Source organism: Canis aureus, chromosome 4 (assembly GCF_053574225.1).
Source record: "Canis aureus isolate CA01 chromosome 4, VMU_Caureus_v.1.0, whole genome shotgun sequence".
NCBI classification, from domain to species: domain Eukaryota; kingdom Metazoa; phylum Chordata; class Mammalia; order Carnivora; family Canidae; genus Canis; species Canis aureus.
In genome coordinates this window covers 44,838,044-44,851,875 of record NC_135614.1, presented here as the reverse complement: position 1 = coordinate 44,851,875, position 13,832 = coordinate 44,838,044, and the positions used below count along the sequence as shown (strand labels likewise).

At 50.3% G+C, this 13,832-nt stretch overlaps 1 protein-coding gene across 1 annotated transcript in view; it reads right to left on the bottom strand.

Annotated features, from left to right (window-relative positions):
• The window catches only part of SLIT3 (slit guidance ligand 3), a 591,462-nt gene that overhangs the window by 83,168 nt on the left and 494,462 nt on the right, over positions 1-13,832 (bottom strand). The window contains exons 13-14 of the mRNA XM_077895576.1: positions 11,133-11,276; positions 9,776-9,939 (exon numbers count right to left, since the gene is read on the bottom strand). Of these exons, the coding sequence (XP_077751702.1) occupies positions 9,776-9,939; positions 11,133-11,276 (308 nt within the window). The remainder of the gene's footprint in view (positions 1-9,775; positions 9,940-11,132; positions 11,277-13,832) is intronic.

The window sequence follows — 13,832 nt, the reverse complement described above, 5'->3', positions numbered from 1 at the left end:
CCCCACCCCAGCCTCCTGCCTTCCATTGCCTTCCATTTGGTCTTTGTCATTCATCATTTGAGCCCTCTGGGAAACCAGGCTCAAGCTCTGTGGGCTCTTAAGCTTTTGTGGGCCATGGACCTTTTTGAGAAGCTGATGCCAAGTTGTGTTCTCCTTGGAGAAATGCTCCCAGGTGCATGTGTGCAGAATCTGGGCTACAATTTAGGGTGGAAAGTTCTTAGTCCATGAGGCTCATCATCTCTGGACCCTCTAAATGTTCATGAAAATCCAAATGAAGAGATTCTGATGGCATTTTGACAGGGGCTGTGTCAAGTAAGGTAAGGGGGTCACAAACTCAGATCTCCTCATGCAGATGATGAGAAAACAAAGGAGACCTGGCATATGGTGGTCAAAGACCACTGATGCCAGGCCTCAGCTTTGGGAAGACAACAATGGGGGTTGGGGACAGGGGGAACTGGAGCCTACTGCCCTAATGCTTGGGAATTTGGCTCAGGGTTGCCTGAGGATCCTCTTTAAAACCAATAATAGCAATAAATTAACACTTAAAAACTGTCAACACAAACACAACTCTTGAGAGGGTCCAAATAATTTGCCCTGCCTTTGAGCATAAACTCAGTTTAACTATGGTCAAAGGCCAGTTCTGAAGAGCTCAATGTAGTTGGAACTAAGATTTATCTTTTTGACATTGAATTTCTCCTGAGGTCGCAGAGAAATGGCAAGAGGATCAACAAGTGACATCTCAGGAGATGCCCTGGGGTGCTGCTTTACTGATTAGAAATGGTCCCTTGGCACCCGGGGAAACCTAGTGAGACTGGCAATCACAGCAGTGCTAACTGGGGAAGCCCTGGTTCTCCTCTCAGACCCCAGCTGGTTGAGAGCCATCATTGTTTCCTTAGCACTGTGCTAGGCACCAAACACAGGCTCGGTTCACATTTGTCCAGTGCATAAGCAGGGTGATGCTAGCACATGGGCTGTGCTGTGTGTGAGTGAGTGTTCCTGAAGTGTTTCAGAGAAGGTAAACATCACGGGATTGCGTAACTGCTTGAGACAGACCTTGGCGATCTGACCCACATTAGGGGTAGTGTGGGGCACGAGCAGTACAGAAGCTTTAGCAGTAGTGGGTTTGTCCAGGCTCTGGCACTTACTAGCCTCAATCTCTTCACATGGAAAATGGGGACCTAGGACTCGTGCCTATCTCACGGGGATGGTTGTGCGAATACAAGGAAAAGTAGGGCAGTGGAGAGGCTCTGGGGAAGGGAAGGGAACTGAACAAATATTTGCAGTTCTACTACTGTTATTTTCCAGAGCCTAGTGGATTATTCGGTACCTCAGAGGCCACTAAAACATCAGTGTAGCTAGAGATAACAGTTGACATTTATGGAGAATGGACATGAGCTGGGTCACTATTCTTCAACATTCAGATAGGTGGGCCCCTTCAATCCTCACAAGACTTTGAGATTATTGCAACTCCATCTTATAGATGAGTAGACTGAGGCCCTTGGGTCAGCTGGTACACGACAGAGGGACAAACCCAGGCAGGCTGATGCCAGGCTGATGTGACTAATACTTTGCTTTCCTACAGATGTGCATTTTGACAAAACCTTTATCCCAGTCTTTCTAGGACTGATCACAGCGTCCAACTTGGCAGAGGTAGTCTGAATGGCATTATCCTGCAGTGGTTTATGGGAGGCAAGAAGCAGACATCTTCCATGCTTGTGGTTTCTTACCCCTCGCCTTATCAACCTATGCTAATTCCTGATTGCGGATGAACTTGGTGGTCTCTGACTCTGAAGTGAGACCTTCTCCTGAAGACAGGGGCTCAGAGGGTTGGACTTGTCTCCTTTCCCTCTCTACCCTCTCCTCACCCCCCTCCTTCATCCCACCTTCTGCCCCCCTCTCCCGGGCTTGCGTGAGCAAAATCTGTGCAGGTTTCCCCGTATCCCTGCAGTTATTGGGCTGCTTCCTAATCCAATGCATTATGCAAATCTCTTGCCCTTGGCTTGCCAGAGTCCGTCCCACTGAATAACTCTGACCTGGCCCATCTTCCTCCAGACACATCAGCATGCTGAGTCCTGGGTGAATTTCATTTTGCAAACCCTGCTAAATGACAATCCCTTCTTGTTCCCTGCCAGTGGTTCTACACGGTGATGGCATGAAGGGACACTTTGTACACGTGCATATATTTTTCCTTCAGAAGGTGTCTACAATGGAATACCTTGCAAACTGGAGGAACCCTGAGTGCTGATCAAATGCCTTTGAAAAGACAGGAGGGAACACGTTTTGCTCTTCAACACGATGAGCCTGAAGATGTACACCGGCTGGGCTGTGGCCGGGGACTGCCGCCGATTAAATGCGTTTTCGTTTTAATCAAGGTGAGAGCGTCTGTAGTTAGCAGGAATCGCTCTCTGTAGTATAGTTAGATTATAACTGGTGGACCTCTGCGATGGAACCGCTGACCCATTTTAATGAAATGATTTTGCAATTAGATTCGATGGACTAGTATGTTCTTTCCAGCATTCCCCCCTGCTGTTTTTGTTATTGCCCTGGTTTGTAATAACGAGGGGGTCGGAGTGTGATATTTTATATGAGTGGGAGCCAGAAATGTTAATAACGGCGTTTGCACAGAACCCAAAGAGTTCCTTCTCCAGTCAGAGCCAGCCTGAAATGCCACCCCCAGCACTTCATATTTCATTACCGAAACTACCCAGGGTTTCTCAGAGCCATTTGTTATGCCTAATGCTCATAACTACCCAAAAGTATTTTTAACTTTTCCAGAGCTTTAAAAGTCAATTTCAATCTCAATGCATATTTGTCACTGCCAGAAATACTTAGTAGGAGGGGAGTAACTGAATAGGCCACTGCTTCTTCTCTTTGGGGCGAGTTCAGACAGCAGAGATCTCAGAGGACTTGAAGAAGGGCCATAAAGCAAAACGACGGCTCAAACAGGTCATGGGAGAGCTGATGTCATCTGGCATTTTGCCTGCTCCTGCCCCTGTAGCCCTCCTCCCTTTTTGCGGGCAGCTCGGAACAACGACACTTGGTACATGATCACAGAGAAGCTTTAATAGACCAGGGGGTAGAAATCCACAGCAATGCAATTTTATTAGGAATCCCTGCCCTATGGCCGCTTCCCAGGAGACAATGTCTTTGACATTTGGACAGTCACAGGCGTGAGGCAGGTAGGGAGCCACGGCTCCCATTCTTTGGGTGGCCTTGGCTGCAGAGGCCAGTGCTGGGCCCAGGATGGCTCCTGTCATTAGCAGTCTGGATTTGTGTCATTCTTTGGGCAACCCGTTTGTTGAGTGAAAGTCACAGATTCATTGTTATCTGATGACCCTGGCCCTGCTGATGCACGTGTCCAGAACGTTTCTCTTCTACCTCCAATATCCCTAACATGAGTGGGATGAAAGAGGAAAGAAACACAAAGAGGAACCGGGGGGAGTTCATGAGCTTGAAGAGACAATCACGTGGATAAGCAAAGGGTCATAGGTAATGAGTGGAATCAAGAGAACACTGCTAGGCACACAGTTATCAGCTCATGGGTAAAGGCTGGGGGATTAGACACCAGCGGCTAGAAAATGTCAGCTGTTTTACCAGGAGTTTAGTGATCAGTTGGGCAGCAGACAGCTGTCCTCCTAAGCCATCCCCATCAGAGTCTATTAGGAATGCAGTCAACTATCTGCCTGGAAGCAGAGGGAAATGCCCATGGCCTGTAGCTGGCCACTGCCCGGTCACAAGCCCGCTGCTGCAGCACCAGGGAGGTGCCCAGGAAGGTGCCATTGTGGACTCACTCCAGAGGCCCGGCCCCTGGCATGGAATGGGGAGGGGGGTGTCCAGTGCCGGCGACCTCAGAACGCCCCCTCTGTTCAGAATAGGGAACTGCTCCCGCCTCCAGGATTTGTTCTGTACCAAACGGATCTTGGTATATCCATGCTGGAGGGAGGAGCCATTTAAGCAGTGCAGCTTGCTCACTTGCTTACTTAAGTTTTTCCTATTGACAGAAGCAAGTGGTAAAATTTCTCTTCCACTCTCTGTCAATTCAAGTCAATCCTACCATTCTTTTCCATTTTATAGTTCAAGGCAATGGGGGTCTGTCCGTCACTGGGAAGGCTGAGTATTAGAGCTATAGAGAGAGAGCAGGAACTGACCCTGGGCAAGTTAACCTCTCTGACTCGATATCCTCATCTGTGAAATGGGCCTTATAAGGTTGTTATAAAAATTAAACAAGGTAATGATGGAAATGGTTCAGTGCCTGACCTATAATAAGCATTCAGTATATGGTGAAAGCATCCAGTGAGGCAAATAGGACATTCAGCAACCGCTGTGCCCTGGCTCTGAGGGGTAACCTGATGGGGAGGAGACAGTGAGAGTCATGTGTCACCATGGGAGGCCAGAGTTGGCTCCTGGGCCTAAGCCAGGGTTTGGTTCCCACCATTGCTCTCTCTCATCTGGGATGAGACACACAGACTCCATGGCATGAACCCAAACCACAATCTTCTAGTTGCATGGGGGCCTAGGATTTACCAAGAAACAAACAGAATGGGAGGTGCAAGATCCCTCTCTTTATTATCAGAGACCACTGATTTCTGCACAGCCCTCACGTGGCACTGAACTAGCACCATGTGAGAAGCCCAGTACTTAGGCCACCATGTTAACTGTTCTTGGAAGGTGAGGGGCACAGGCTGGACTTTAGGCCACATGGGTACCTAGGCCAATGTACTTATGAGGAGTGGGGGGAGTCAGGTTCAGAAGGCGCCTCAGGTTAAATCCAAAGTCTCAGACTCATGCCACTTTCACCCATTCTTGTGCTCCCATTCATCCCCAATGCTTTCAGTAAAGACGGAGGATAGGGAGTGGGTCACAAGTAGTATGACCTTTGGGTTAGTTACCCCTTGGGCAGATGACCTTGCACTGGGACTCTGCTGTGAAATGATGGGGCATATGCCATAGGTGTACCTGTTCTCGCTGAATGGAAGAGAAACAGTGGTTTCTGAGCTTTTACCTAGCTACTTCACCCCTTGGCTGGCACCCAGGGTAGATCTAGGGGATGACGACTCCACCTGGGGTAGGAGATGTGGACATAGACCTCAGCTTGTCCCCAGGGTGCTTCTGCAGACCCACGTCAGCCCATATCTGCTACCTGGAGGCGGAGGTACTCTGTGAATCCTTCAAGACTTCGCCTGCCCCCCCCCCACCCTTTGTGAGGCTAGACCGGGAGAGGTGGGTCTGGCAGGTGGTGGGCTGCGGTGCTCCAGAGCAGAGAAGAGGTGTCCAGCGGTGGCGGCGGTGGTGGCGGGCCATGCTGCAGGAGAGCGCGGTGCTTTCCGCGGTGCTTGACAGAACCATGTTCCGTTTCCATCGTTCCACCACATGGTTAGATCAAGCACAAAGGAAAGCCCCGCGGCGACTGGTCAGAGTCAAGGTCAGGAAGCAGCGTCAGAGAGAGGACAGGAGCGCTCAGAGGAAGCAGCGTGGAGAAGCGGAAGCCGGAGCAGGCCCCCACTGAGCGTGATTAGTACCGGGAGCAGGGTTCCACAGGAACACTTCTGAAGACAGGAGCCCCACCGCCCTTGACCCCGTCCCAGGGGACACACAGGGGAAAGGGAGAAGAACGGGTGGGAGACTGTGAGATACCCCTACTCGGAAGTATCAGGGCGCAATAGATCCTTCCCAAGAGAATTACAACCGCAGAGGTCTCTGGTCTTATCACAGGCCTGAACTGAACCTCTACACTCCCCTCAATCATACCATTGATCTGCCAAGACATCAGATTCAGCAGAAGCATCTTTTGCGTGCTCTGCAACCTGTCCATCCCCACAGCAGAGTGGATCCGAGGCAGTCTCTTCTCCCAGCCCCTTAATGAAGAGACAGGCCACAGCTTCCAGTAGGCTAACAAAGCTGCAGTGTTCTTCTTGAGGAGAAGCCCTTTGGTATTCCACACCTGGGGGGCCTCCTCAGTATCACTCCAGGCGCCCAGAAACCCTCTGGCTGACAGACATTCATCCAAGGTGATTCGAAGTATCATGAGGGGCAGGGTATAGCATCAAAGGAAAATACACGACCTCAGCCAGGGAGAAAGATGAGAAAGCCGCTGGGGCCCTGGATTTGGGGCTGGGAAACCTACAGTCACCACTGTCTGTGAACACTGACTTCGGCAGAGGAGGTGATCAGTTCCCGTCATGATGAGTGACCTCCTTCAGACTAAAAGGAGGAAGGAAAGGGGGAAGACGCCAGATTCTAGGGGCCCTCCAGATGTTCAGATTTCCTCCATGGGTGTCAATCATGGCCGTGGGCAGAGGGACCAACAATCAATGCTTTCTGGGGCCCCTGGCCCCAGGTGAGGCAGCCCAGATCCCTATCTGCAATAGATCAGGGGCAGTTTTTATGAACTTCCTCCCAAGGCACTGGGAGATGTGTACATCTTGAAGAGGCCAGAGTCAGGGCCAGGCGCTCAGGGAACCTCCCTGCTCTCACCCTGGGATAGGAGGGCCAGAGTCACTGTTCCTCTATTGTGTGTCTCTGGGACGAGGTGGTTGCAGCATCTCGCCAATCTAGAGGCTGTCTACGCTGGTTGGCCAGTCAGTTGAGCTCACGTCACAGCCCCAGCTCTGACCTCTTTTAAAGCCCTCCCATTCGGCCAGCCAGAGGTGGTCACTGTCATCTAGTCTCAACCCTGCTTCGACCTCTGGACTTGCAGGGCTCTGTAACACTCTGGTTTGAGGATTTCACATTCCAGTTTGATCAGAGCAGGGAAAATCCATCATCCCTTTCATGCCCCTGCCCCCAAGCCTTGAAACCTTTTCTTTGATGTCCCTCAACACAAAGAAATGGAGGGACAAGGGAGAAAATCTTCACAGTACACTGGAAGTCCTGAGCTTCAGATCTTATCCCAAAAATACTACTCTCTAACCTCAGACAATACTTTTCTGCTGGGGCCTTGATTTATTCCTCTCTAGCAGGGACTGGGTGATCCCTGAGGTTTCTAAGTCTCTGATGCCCTAAGCAGTGTCTTGCTGTTCGCCATCTTTGGACATATTGTGTCACCACCTTCTGTACTTCTCACTGTGAATTTCTTCTTGCCGACAGATCTCTACACACAAAGGGAGCATCTTCCAACCGCCAAGTGCTCCCCTGGGGATAGGCTTGGGGTCCCAGGCAGCCAGACGGTGCCTCTTCAGGGGGCCTTAATCTGATGGTCAGCTGGCAGCATTCACCTCTAACCCGATATTGCTGCCCAGGGCGGCGGATGCAGCTGATAGAGGCAGACACAGGGCAGCTGGGAGCCAGACGCCCTGCCTAAGGAGGGGCCTTATGCGTTGCAGGAGCAGCCCTCAAATTGGCTTCTAATTACATCAGCTGTCTTTGCAATGGGGGTGCTTTTAGGGGAAAGTAAAATGCAGAGTTATCATCTGTCAACTTCACTATGTGTCACCTGCCCCTCCTTCTTCTGGAGCTTCCTGGAAACACAGAGCTTCAGACCTATGGCTTCTGTATCCCCTAAAGCCAAGGCTGATCTGGGTCCCAGAGTCTGTCAAAGCCAAGGCCTTTGATGCTCACCAGTAGCTCTCTCTGCCTCTCTTCTCTGCAGCTACACGAAATAATAGCACATAGAATGCTCTATGTCAGGCATCAGCTCTGACGTTCTCTACCTTCATAGGAATAATCTTGCTTAGTATTGATTTAAAAAAAAATCTTTCAGACAGGGTCAGTCCAAGAACCCTGCACTTCTGTTTCTTTTTAAAATTTCTAACCATTCCTGCCCTCCATAGGAAAAGTAGCCAGGACCCCTCCCATGCAAAGGCAGGCAGGTAGTGGTGGAGCAAGATAACTGTGTATTACTGTTTCCTAGGTCAGCTGGCTATTTTTTCTCTACTTAGTTCTCTCTGCACCCCCACCCTGCCACCCCTAGTCCCCACCTACAGTCATTCCTAGGTACTTGTTAAGATCTGGTCCCTGGAAGATGCTGGTCCTTGGATCCTGGGCTGATTCCACTCCCGCTCTGCCTCCCAGGGTCTTGGCATCAACCTAGAGCCTTGATATCATGACAGAAGACCAAGGGGTTGGGGTCAGTGGATGGCACCCCATCCTCCTCTGCCTCTTCGGGGACACAACTGCTTGTCAGAGCTAATTAACTCAGCCCTGGGTAGGAACAGAGGGGGGTAAAGGAAAAAAGAGGTGTGTGTTATGAGAAAGGCCCTGAGGAAGGATGGTTGTGCTTCTGGAGGTGACACCTCCAGACGGCGGTGATGCCTCTGGGCTGGGAGAGGGTTTTCCTCCCAGAGATGCTGCTGGCCCCAAGAAGGAACCTAAGGAAAGACTTTCAGGGAGTGGGGTGGGCCATAAGGCTGCAAAAGAGAGTCATCCAAACAGTTGGATCACCTTCTCAAGTGTTCCTTCTCTCCTGCATGCTGCATGGTGTCAAGGTATGGACAAGACCCCTTCACCATCTGCTTGCTGTGACCATGGGGTGTCCTTTTACCCCTGAGCCCCTGGCTCCCTCAGCTGCAGAACGGGGACCCCTCCTACTGATCTCAGAGGACCCGCAGAAGCACCAAATCTAACTAGAGGCACTCAGCACAGAGTCCATCACAGGTCAGAAACTGCACTTGTAATCAACACTGTTGTTCTGGAGAAGGTAAATTGGGACCAATGCCTTATTTTGCCACAAAGTCCCTGTAGTACCTCTAAGCCCTCTCGAGGAATTAGCTTCTACTGAAAAAGAAAATAGCTAAAGTTTATCACTCTGGAGACATGGACTGAAGGATCTGACGTAGAGGCCAAGAACAACATGAAAGAAGCAGGAGTCTGTCTGCTGGTCTCCTGGCGACCCATGCCCATGCCGTCATTCTCCCCGGGGGGACTCGATTACATAAGACGCTCTTGGGCAGGGGAGAAGAAGGGTTCTCGCTGACACACAGATTGTGAGGGTTGGTGCCAACCCATCTCAGCACATCATGCTATCAATCTCTCACCACTGGGAGCACAATGCCGCGTGGTGATTTTTTCCAAGAGCCAATGACACAAATGATCACCATTTTTAACTGCCTGTTCACCCAGCTATTGGGTCAAGGACAGCTACTTCTCCTTCCAAGATGAACTGAGAACTCCTCTGCTATTCGCCCCTGGTATCTTTCCTGGGTGTGGGAGGGAGGAAGGTTACCAGAGAGAGCCTGGAAACTGGAGGGCAAGGCTTTGCTTTCCTACTGAGCACAGTTCATTGCTGTTCTCTCCACAAGCAGAATGCACCAGGCTGGAGTGGAGAAGTCAGCTAGTGAGAATGTCGGTGAAATCTGTAACAAACTCTAGTCTAAGGGCTGTACCAAAGGAAGGCTTAGAGGGGATGAGAGGCCCCCAAGATGACATGCTGCCTGTAGCTGACCTGAGGACAAATTTATTTCCCTATCTGCCACTTGGGGAGCATACTTTGGGAACAAAAAGAAAATAAACTGTAGCCTCTAAAAGGCACATGGGTAAAGGCTGCCCCTCCCCTAGCTTCCACCTAGTCCTGGAGATAGGCTGCCACCTGGGTTCTGTCTCCCCTGAAATTGTGCAATGCTCCCCCCCCCCATGCTTTTATTGTGTGTGTGTGTTTTATTTTAAATCCATAAGGTAATTGGTTTTCTGCAGGACTAACTGAATTTCCCCAATTTAATTTGCAAAGATGCTCCCTAGGAGCCATTACAGTGCTTGCTGTCCTCCAGATTGGATTACTGGCCTCTCTGGGGCTGCTGTACTCTGAGTCGGAAGGTGGGGCCCAGCCCCATAACCTGATTACCTGAGCAGCGGAACTTCTTGCTCTTGATCTGGCCGATGCGCTTGTTGGCCAGCCGGCGTGGGCTGCTGCAGCGGGCCCCGCTCGTCTCGATGGGGTTGTCCTGCAGGTAGTCGGCCAGCCACTTCAAGTGGCAGTCACACACAAATGGGTTTTGGGCTAAGTGGCTGCGAGAGGGATGAGACTTGATCAGGAGTGCCCCCATGGTGCCACTCTCCACCACCACCTTGCCTGGTGCTGGGCCCCTCTCGTCAGGCAGGATGTGAAGGCGGGTGGGGCTGCGCCCTGTGTCAGAGAGGGTCACAGGCGCAGCCGGGAGCAGGCCAGGGTTGGGGAGGGGGACCCAGCTCCCTGCTCTCCTGACTTGGGCCAGGACCCACCACTGACCCACACCAGTTCTGATGGGCTTAAGTAAATGGCAGGCTCAGGGTTTGTGCTTACGCCGGATAGGACTTTATTTCTCCAAGCTCAGTGATGCCAGGCACATAGAGCCGGCATGGTGACTGGCACACGGTGGATGTGCCACATCTCATAGTGGGTATTGCTGTCAGCCTCGTTATCGCCAGGGCAGCACCGTGGGTCTGGCTTCTGGCTCCTAAGGAAACTCTTCACAGCGGCAACACAGTGCTCAGCATATGGTCACTGCTCAATATATAGCAGCTGTTCTTGACTCTTTATGGCACCTGTCTCTGGCTACAGGGGCAGCAAGTGCCAGGTAACTTAGAAGGTGTCCAGAAGCCCCAGGTTCATGGTCAGCTCTGGGCTGGGTGGGGCTGAGATCTGTCCTCAGGTATCTTTTATCTAATGGAGTTATTTATGAACATCTGCAGCGCTTGGGACTGAGGAAGTGCTCCCTGAAGATGGAAGTGAAGAATTCTGTGTGCCTGTACCAGAGGTTTGGTTATGTTGGGTGGAGGGTGGGCAGCACTGGATTATCAGCAGAGATGGAGCCTCCTCAGAATACCCTGGCCACAGTGGTTAAGAGTGCAGGTGAGCAGCGACTCTACCTCTTCAAACCCTGCTTCTTACTAGCTGTGCAACCTTGAGTAAGTTGCTTAATCTTTCTGTGCCCTGGTTTCCTTACATAGAATTGAGGGATCATAACAGCATCTATCACATAGGGTTACTGTGAGGCCTAAAGGTCTGAATACAGGGAAAATACTCAGTGAGGTGTGGAGCACCATGGGAGTGCTCAGCAGAGGCGCACTAGAACCGCTGTTATTAGCGCATCCTCACCGCAGGCGCTAGATATCATCCTGGACACACTCACTTTGCCTTCATTTGGGGTATTCTCTGTGTCTGCGTGTTTGGGGTCACTTGCTGTCTGGGCATGTGCTGGCACTCGAGGGGGCATACTCACAGGGTCTGGATGGCCTGCAGAGGGGCAAAGAGTCCCTTGCTGATGGTCTGTAGCTTGTTGTCATACAGGGAGAGTAGGTTGAGGTTCTGCAGGTCCTGAAACGTGTTCACTCGCAGGCAGTTGATCTTGTTGGCATTGAGGAGGCTGTAAGCAGGAGAGAGGCCAGTGATTCGCTAATCCTGCTAATTCCCCATGGAGCCAGGGCTGCCCTGCCCGGGACAGGCTGCAGGGCTCCACGCACTCTCCTTATAGCCACGGCTCCTGCTGCTCAGTGTGTGTGTGTGTGTGTGTGTGTGTGTGTGTGTGTGTGTGTCTACTGCCTTCCTGTGGCCCCTGAAACTCCAAACATATCTGGACACTCGTACACTAGTTAGCTTGGATGCTGTGCCACATGCTGAAATCACCTGGAGCCTTCCCTTGTGCCTGTGCCCTCAGTGGAAGACTGAAAATGGCACTGTTTACAAAGAAAAATAAAGTACACAGTAAATGATTTGTTCTAAATCTTGATATTCAGGGCCCTCTGAGGGCATCACTTTGCTAGGAAATATTGAGTAAAACACTGCCAGGCTTTAAAATCTGCTTTAGGATGCAGAACCTCCAGGAATTGGAAAAAAAGTCATTGGGCGCAATTGTTCTAAAGCTTTAGTTGATTGACTAAGGGCAATTTTGACTCAGAAAACTCAGAGTTCTTTCAAACCATTGGTCACACTGGAAATCTAATGAAGGTTATAGATTATGTGATCCTCCCAGAAAAATACACCCATGGGTAAGCACATGTGCACACACACATACATTCTCTGACACGCGCGCGCACACACACACATGCATGTACATGGATGGAGCCTCATGTGACCTGCCCTCTGCCCGTGTCCCCACATATCCCCACGCATGGCACGTCCATTCCTCAAACACCCCCATAAGTGTTTTGGTTCAGGTCCTTTGAACACATTCTTTACTCCCTTTCATAAGGGAAGGTTAGCTTCCCTCCTCTTCATCTCAGCTCAAATGTCCCCTCCTCAGAGAGACTGGCCCTGATCCCCTCATCTACAGCAAGACCCGCAGGCCCCTTGCTACTGTCTCTCATAGTCCAAGTTCATTGTCTTCATAGCACTTCTCTCAATTGGGGATTGCAGGCTGTTTGTTGCTGTTTATCATTAGCTTCCCACCTAGGAGGACTGTAAGCTCTGATGGCACAAATGACATCTCCTTTATTCCCTTTCTTCTTAGGGCTCAGCACAAGCATTCATTAAGAAATACACCCAACCCCATATGCAACGCCAGGGGACCACACTCCTATAAGGTGGCACCCATCTGCCCTGGTTTTAGATCTTCAGACCCCTCCCTCCACCAAAAAAACAAAAAACAAAAACCAAAAAAACAACACAAAACAAAACAAAAAAAACAAAAAAGCACCAAAGGAAGTTGCCTTTCCAGTGAAACTGGTTCAGCACAGGTGATGCCATGAGGGTTATAGGAGAGTTCTCCAGAATGGGGCTGGCAAGTCAAGCAAATCTAGGTAATAAGAATTTCCTTTATGATCCTAGACTGACTAGTTGTGCCCTCTTAACTAGTGTAAAATTATTTCTCATTGCCTCTTTAATAAAAGTGAGGGAGGGGAGAACTAAACTAACCAGTAAAAAATGGTAAATTAAAAAAAATTCTACTTTCAAGGCTGGCTCAGAGCTTCTCCAAGGGGAATGGCCCAGGAGACTCATAATGAGCTGGCTTGTCTCTGGAGGCTCTGATGCCAGGATCCAAGGGGACTTGAGTTGGTAACGGTGAGGCTGCCCATGGGAGCGCAATCATCTGTGTCATTTCTCCCTCGCCGCAGGCCTGTCCTCCCAGTGGGCCCCCCGCAGCCTGTGTGTGGGCAGGCAGCTGTGGCAGTGACAAGTAGACGAACGGCCTTTTTAATCTGGCTAATAATGGGCAGGGTCCCAAGGGCTCACACAGATGTCCTCCTAGAGAAAAGCTCCCATTGCTAGAATATTTTTCTTGTTTTCCAGAGTGCTTTCCTAGCATCCCGTCGTTCTCACGGTAACCTGAGCAAATGGGCAGAGCCAGCCTCCGAAGTTTAGGTGAGAAAATGGAGGCTGAGAGTGTGGTGGCTTGGTCAAGGCCACACAGGTTTCTAGGAAGCATCCTGGAAGTACTAACAAGAATTGAGGTCTCTGGAGGTCTTCTTCTTTATGAATGCCTTATACACCCTGCCCATCTGTCTATGTCCTCCGAGGCATTCCCCCCAAGAATTTCCGGTGCTTTGTATATTACATTTTAGTCAAGGTCACTCTCCAAGGAGGACACCATGCAGAAAAGCTGGAGGGACCCAGCAGGGGCAAGCACCCACGGGGCAGGAATGGATCTGTCACAAAGGCATGTTTGGGTTGCTTGTTTACAAAGAAAAATAAAGTACAAAGTAAATGATTTGTTCCAAATCTGGATATTCAGGGCCTTCTGAGGGCATCAATTTGCTAGGAAATACTGAACAATTCAAGAGGGAGACCAAGTCAGAGGTCTGATGGTCTGAGGATAGAATCTTCTTTGCAACATATTGTGACATCCCACATGCAAGTTTGTTTATTTACCCTCCCGATGTTTTAAAATTGAGAACTCTCTCTCTCTCGCTTTCTTTCTTACACATACCCCCACACATACACACACAGACACCAGATTTCTATTTCCTCTTGAAAAAATTTTTTA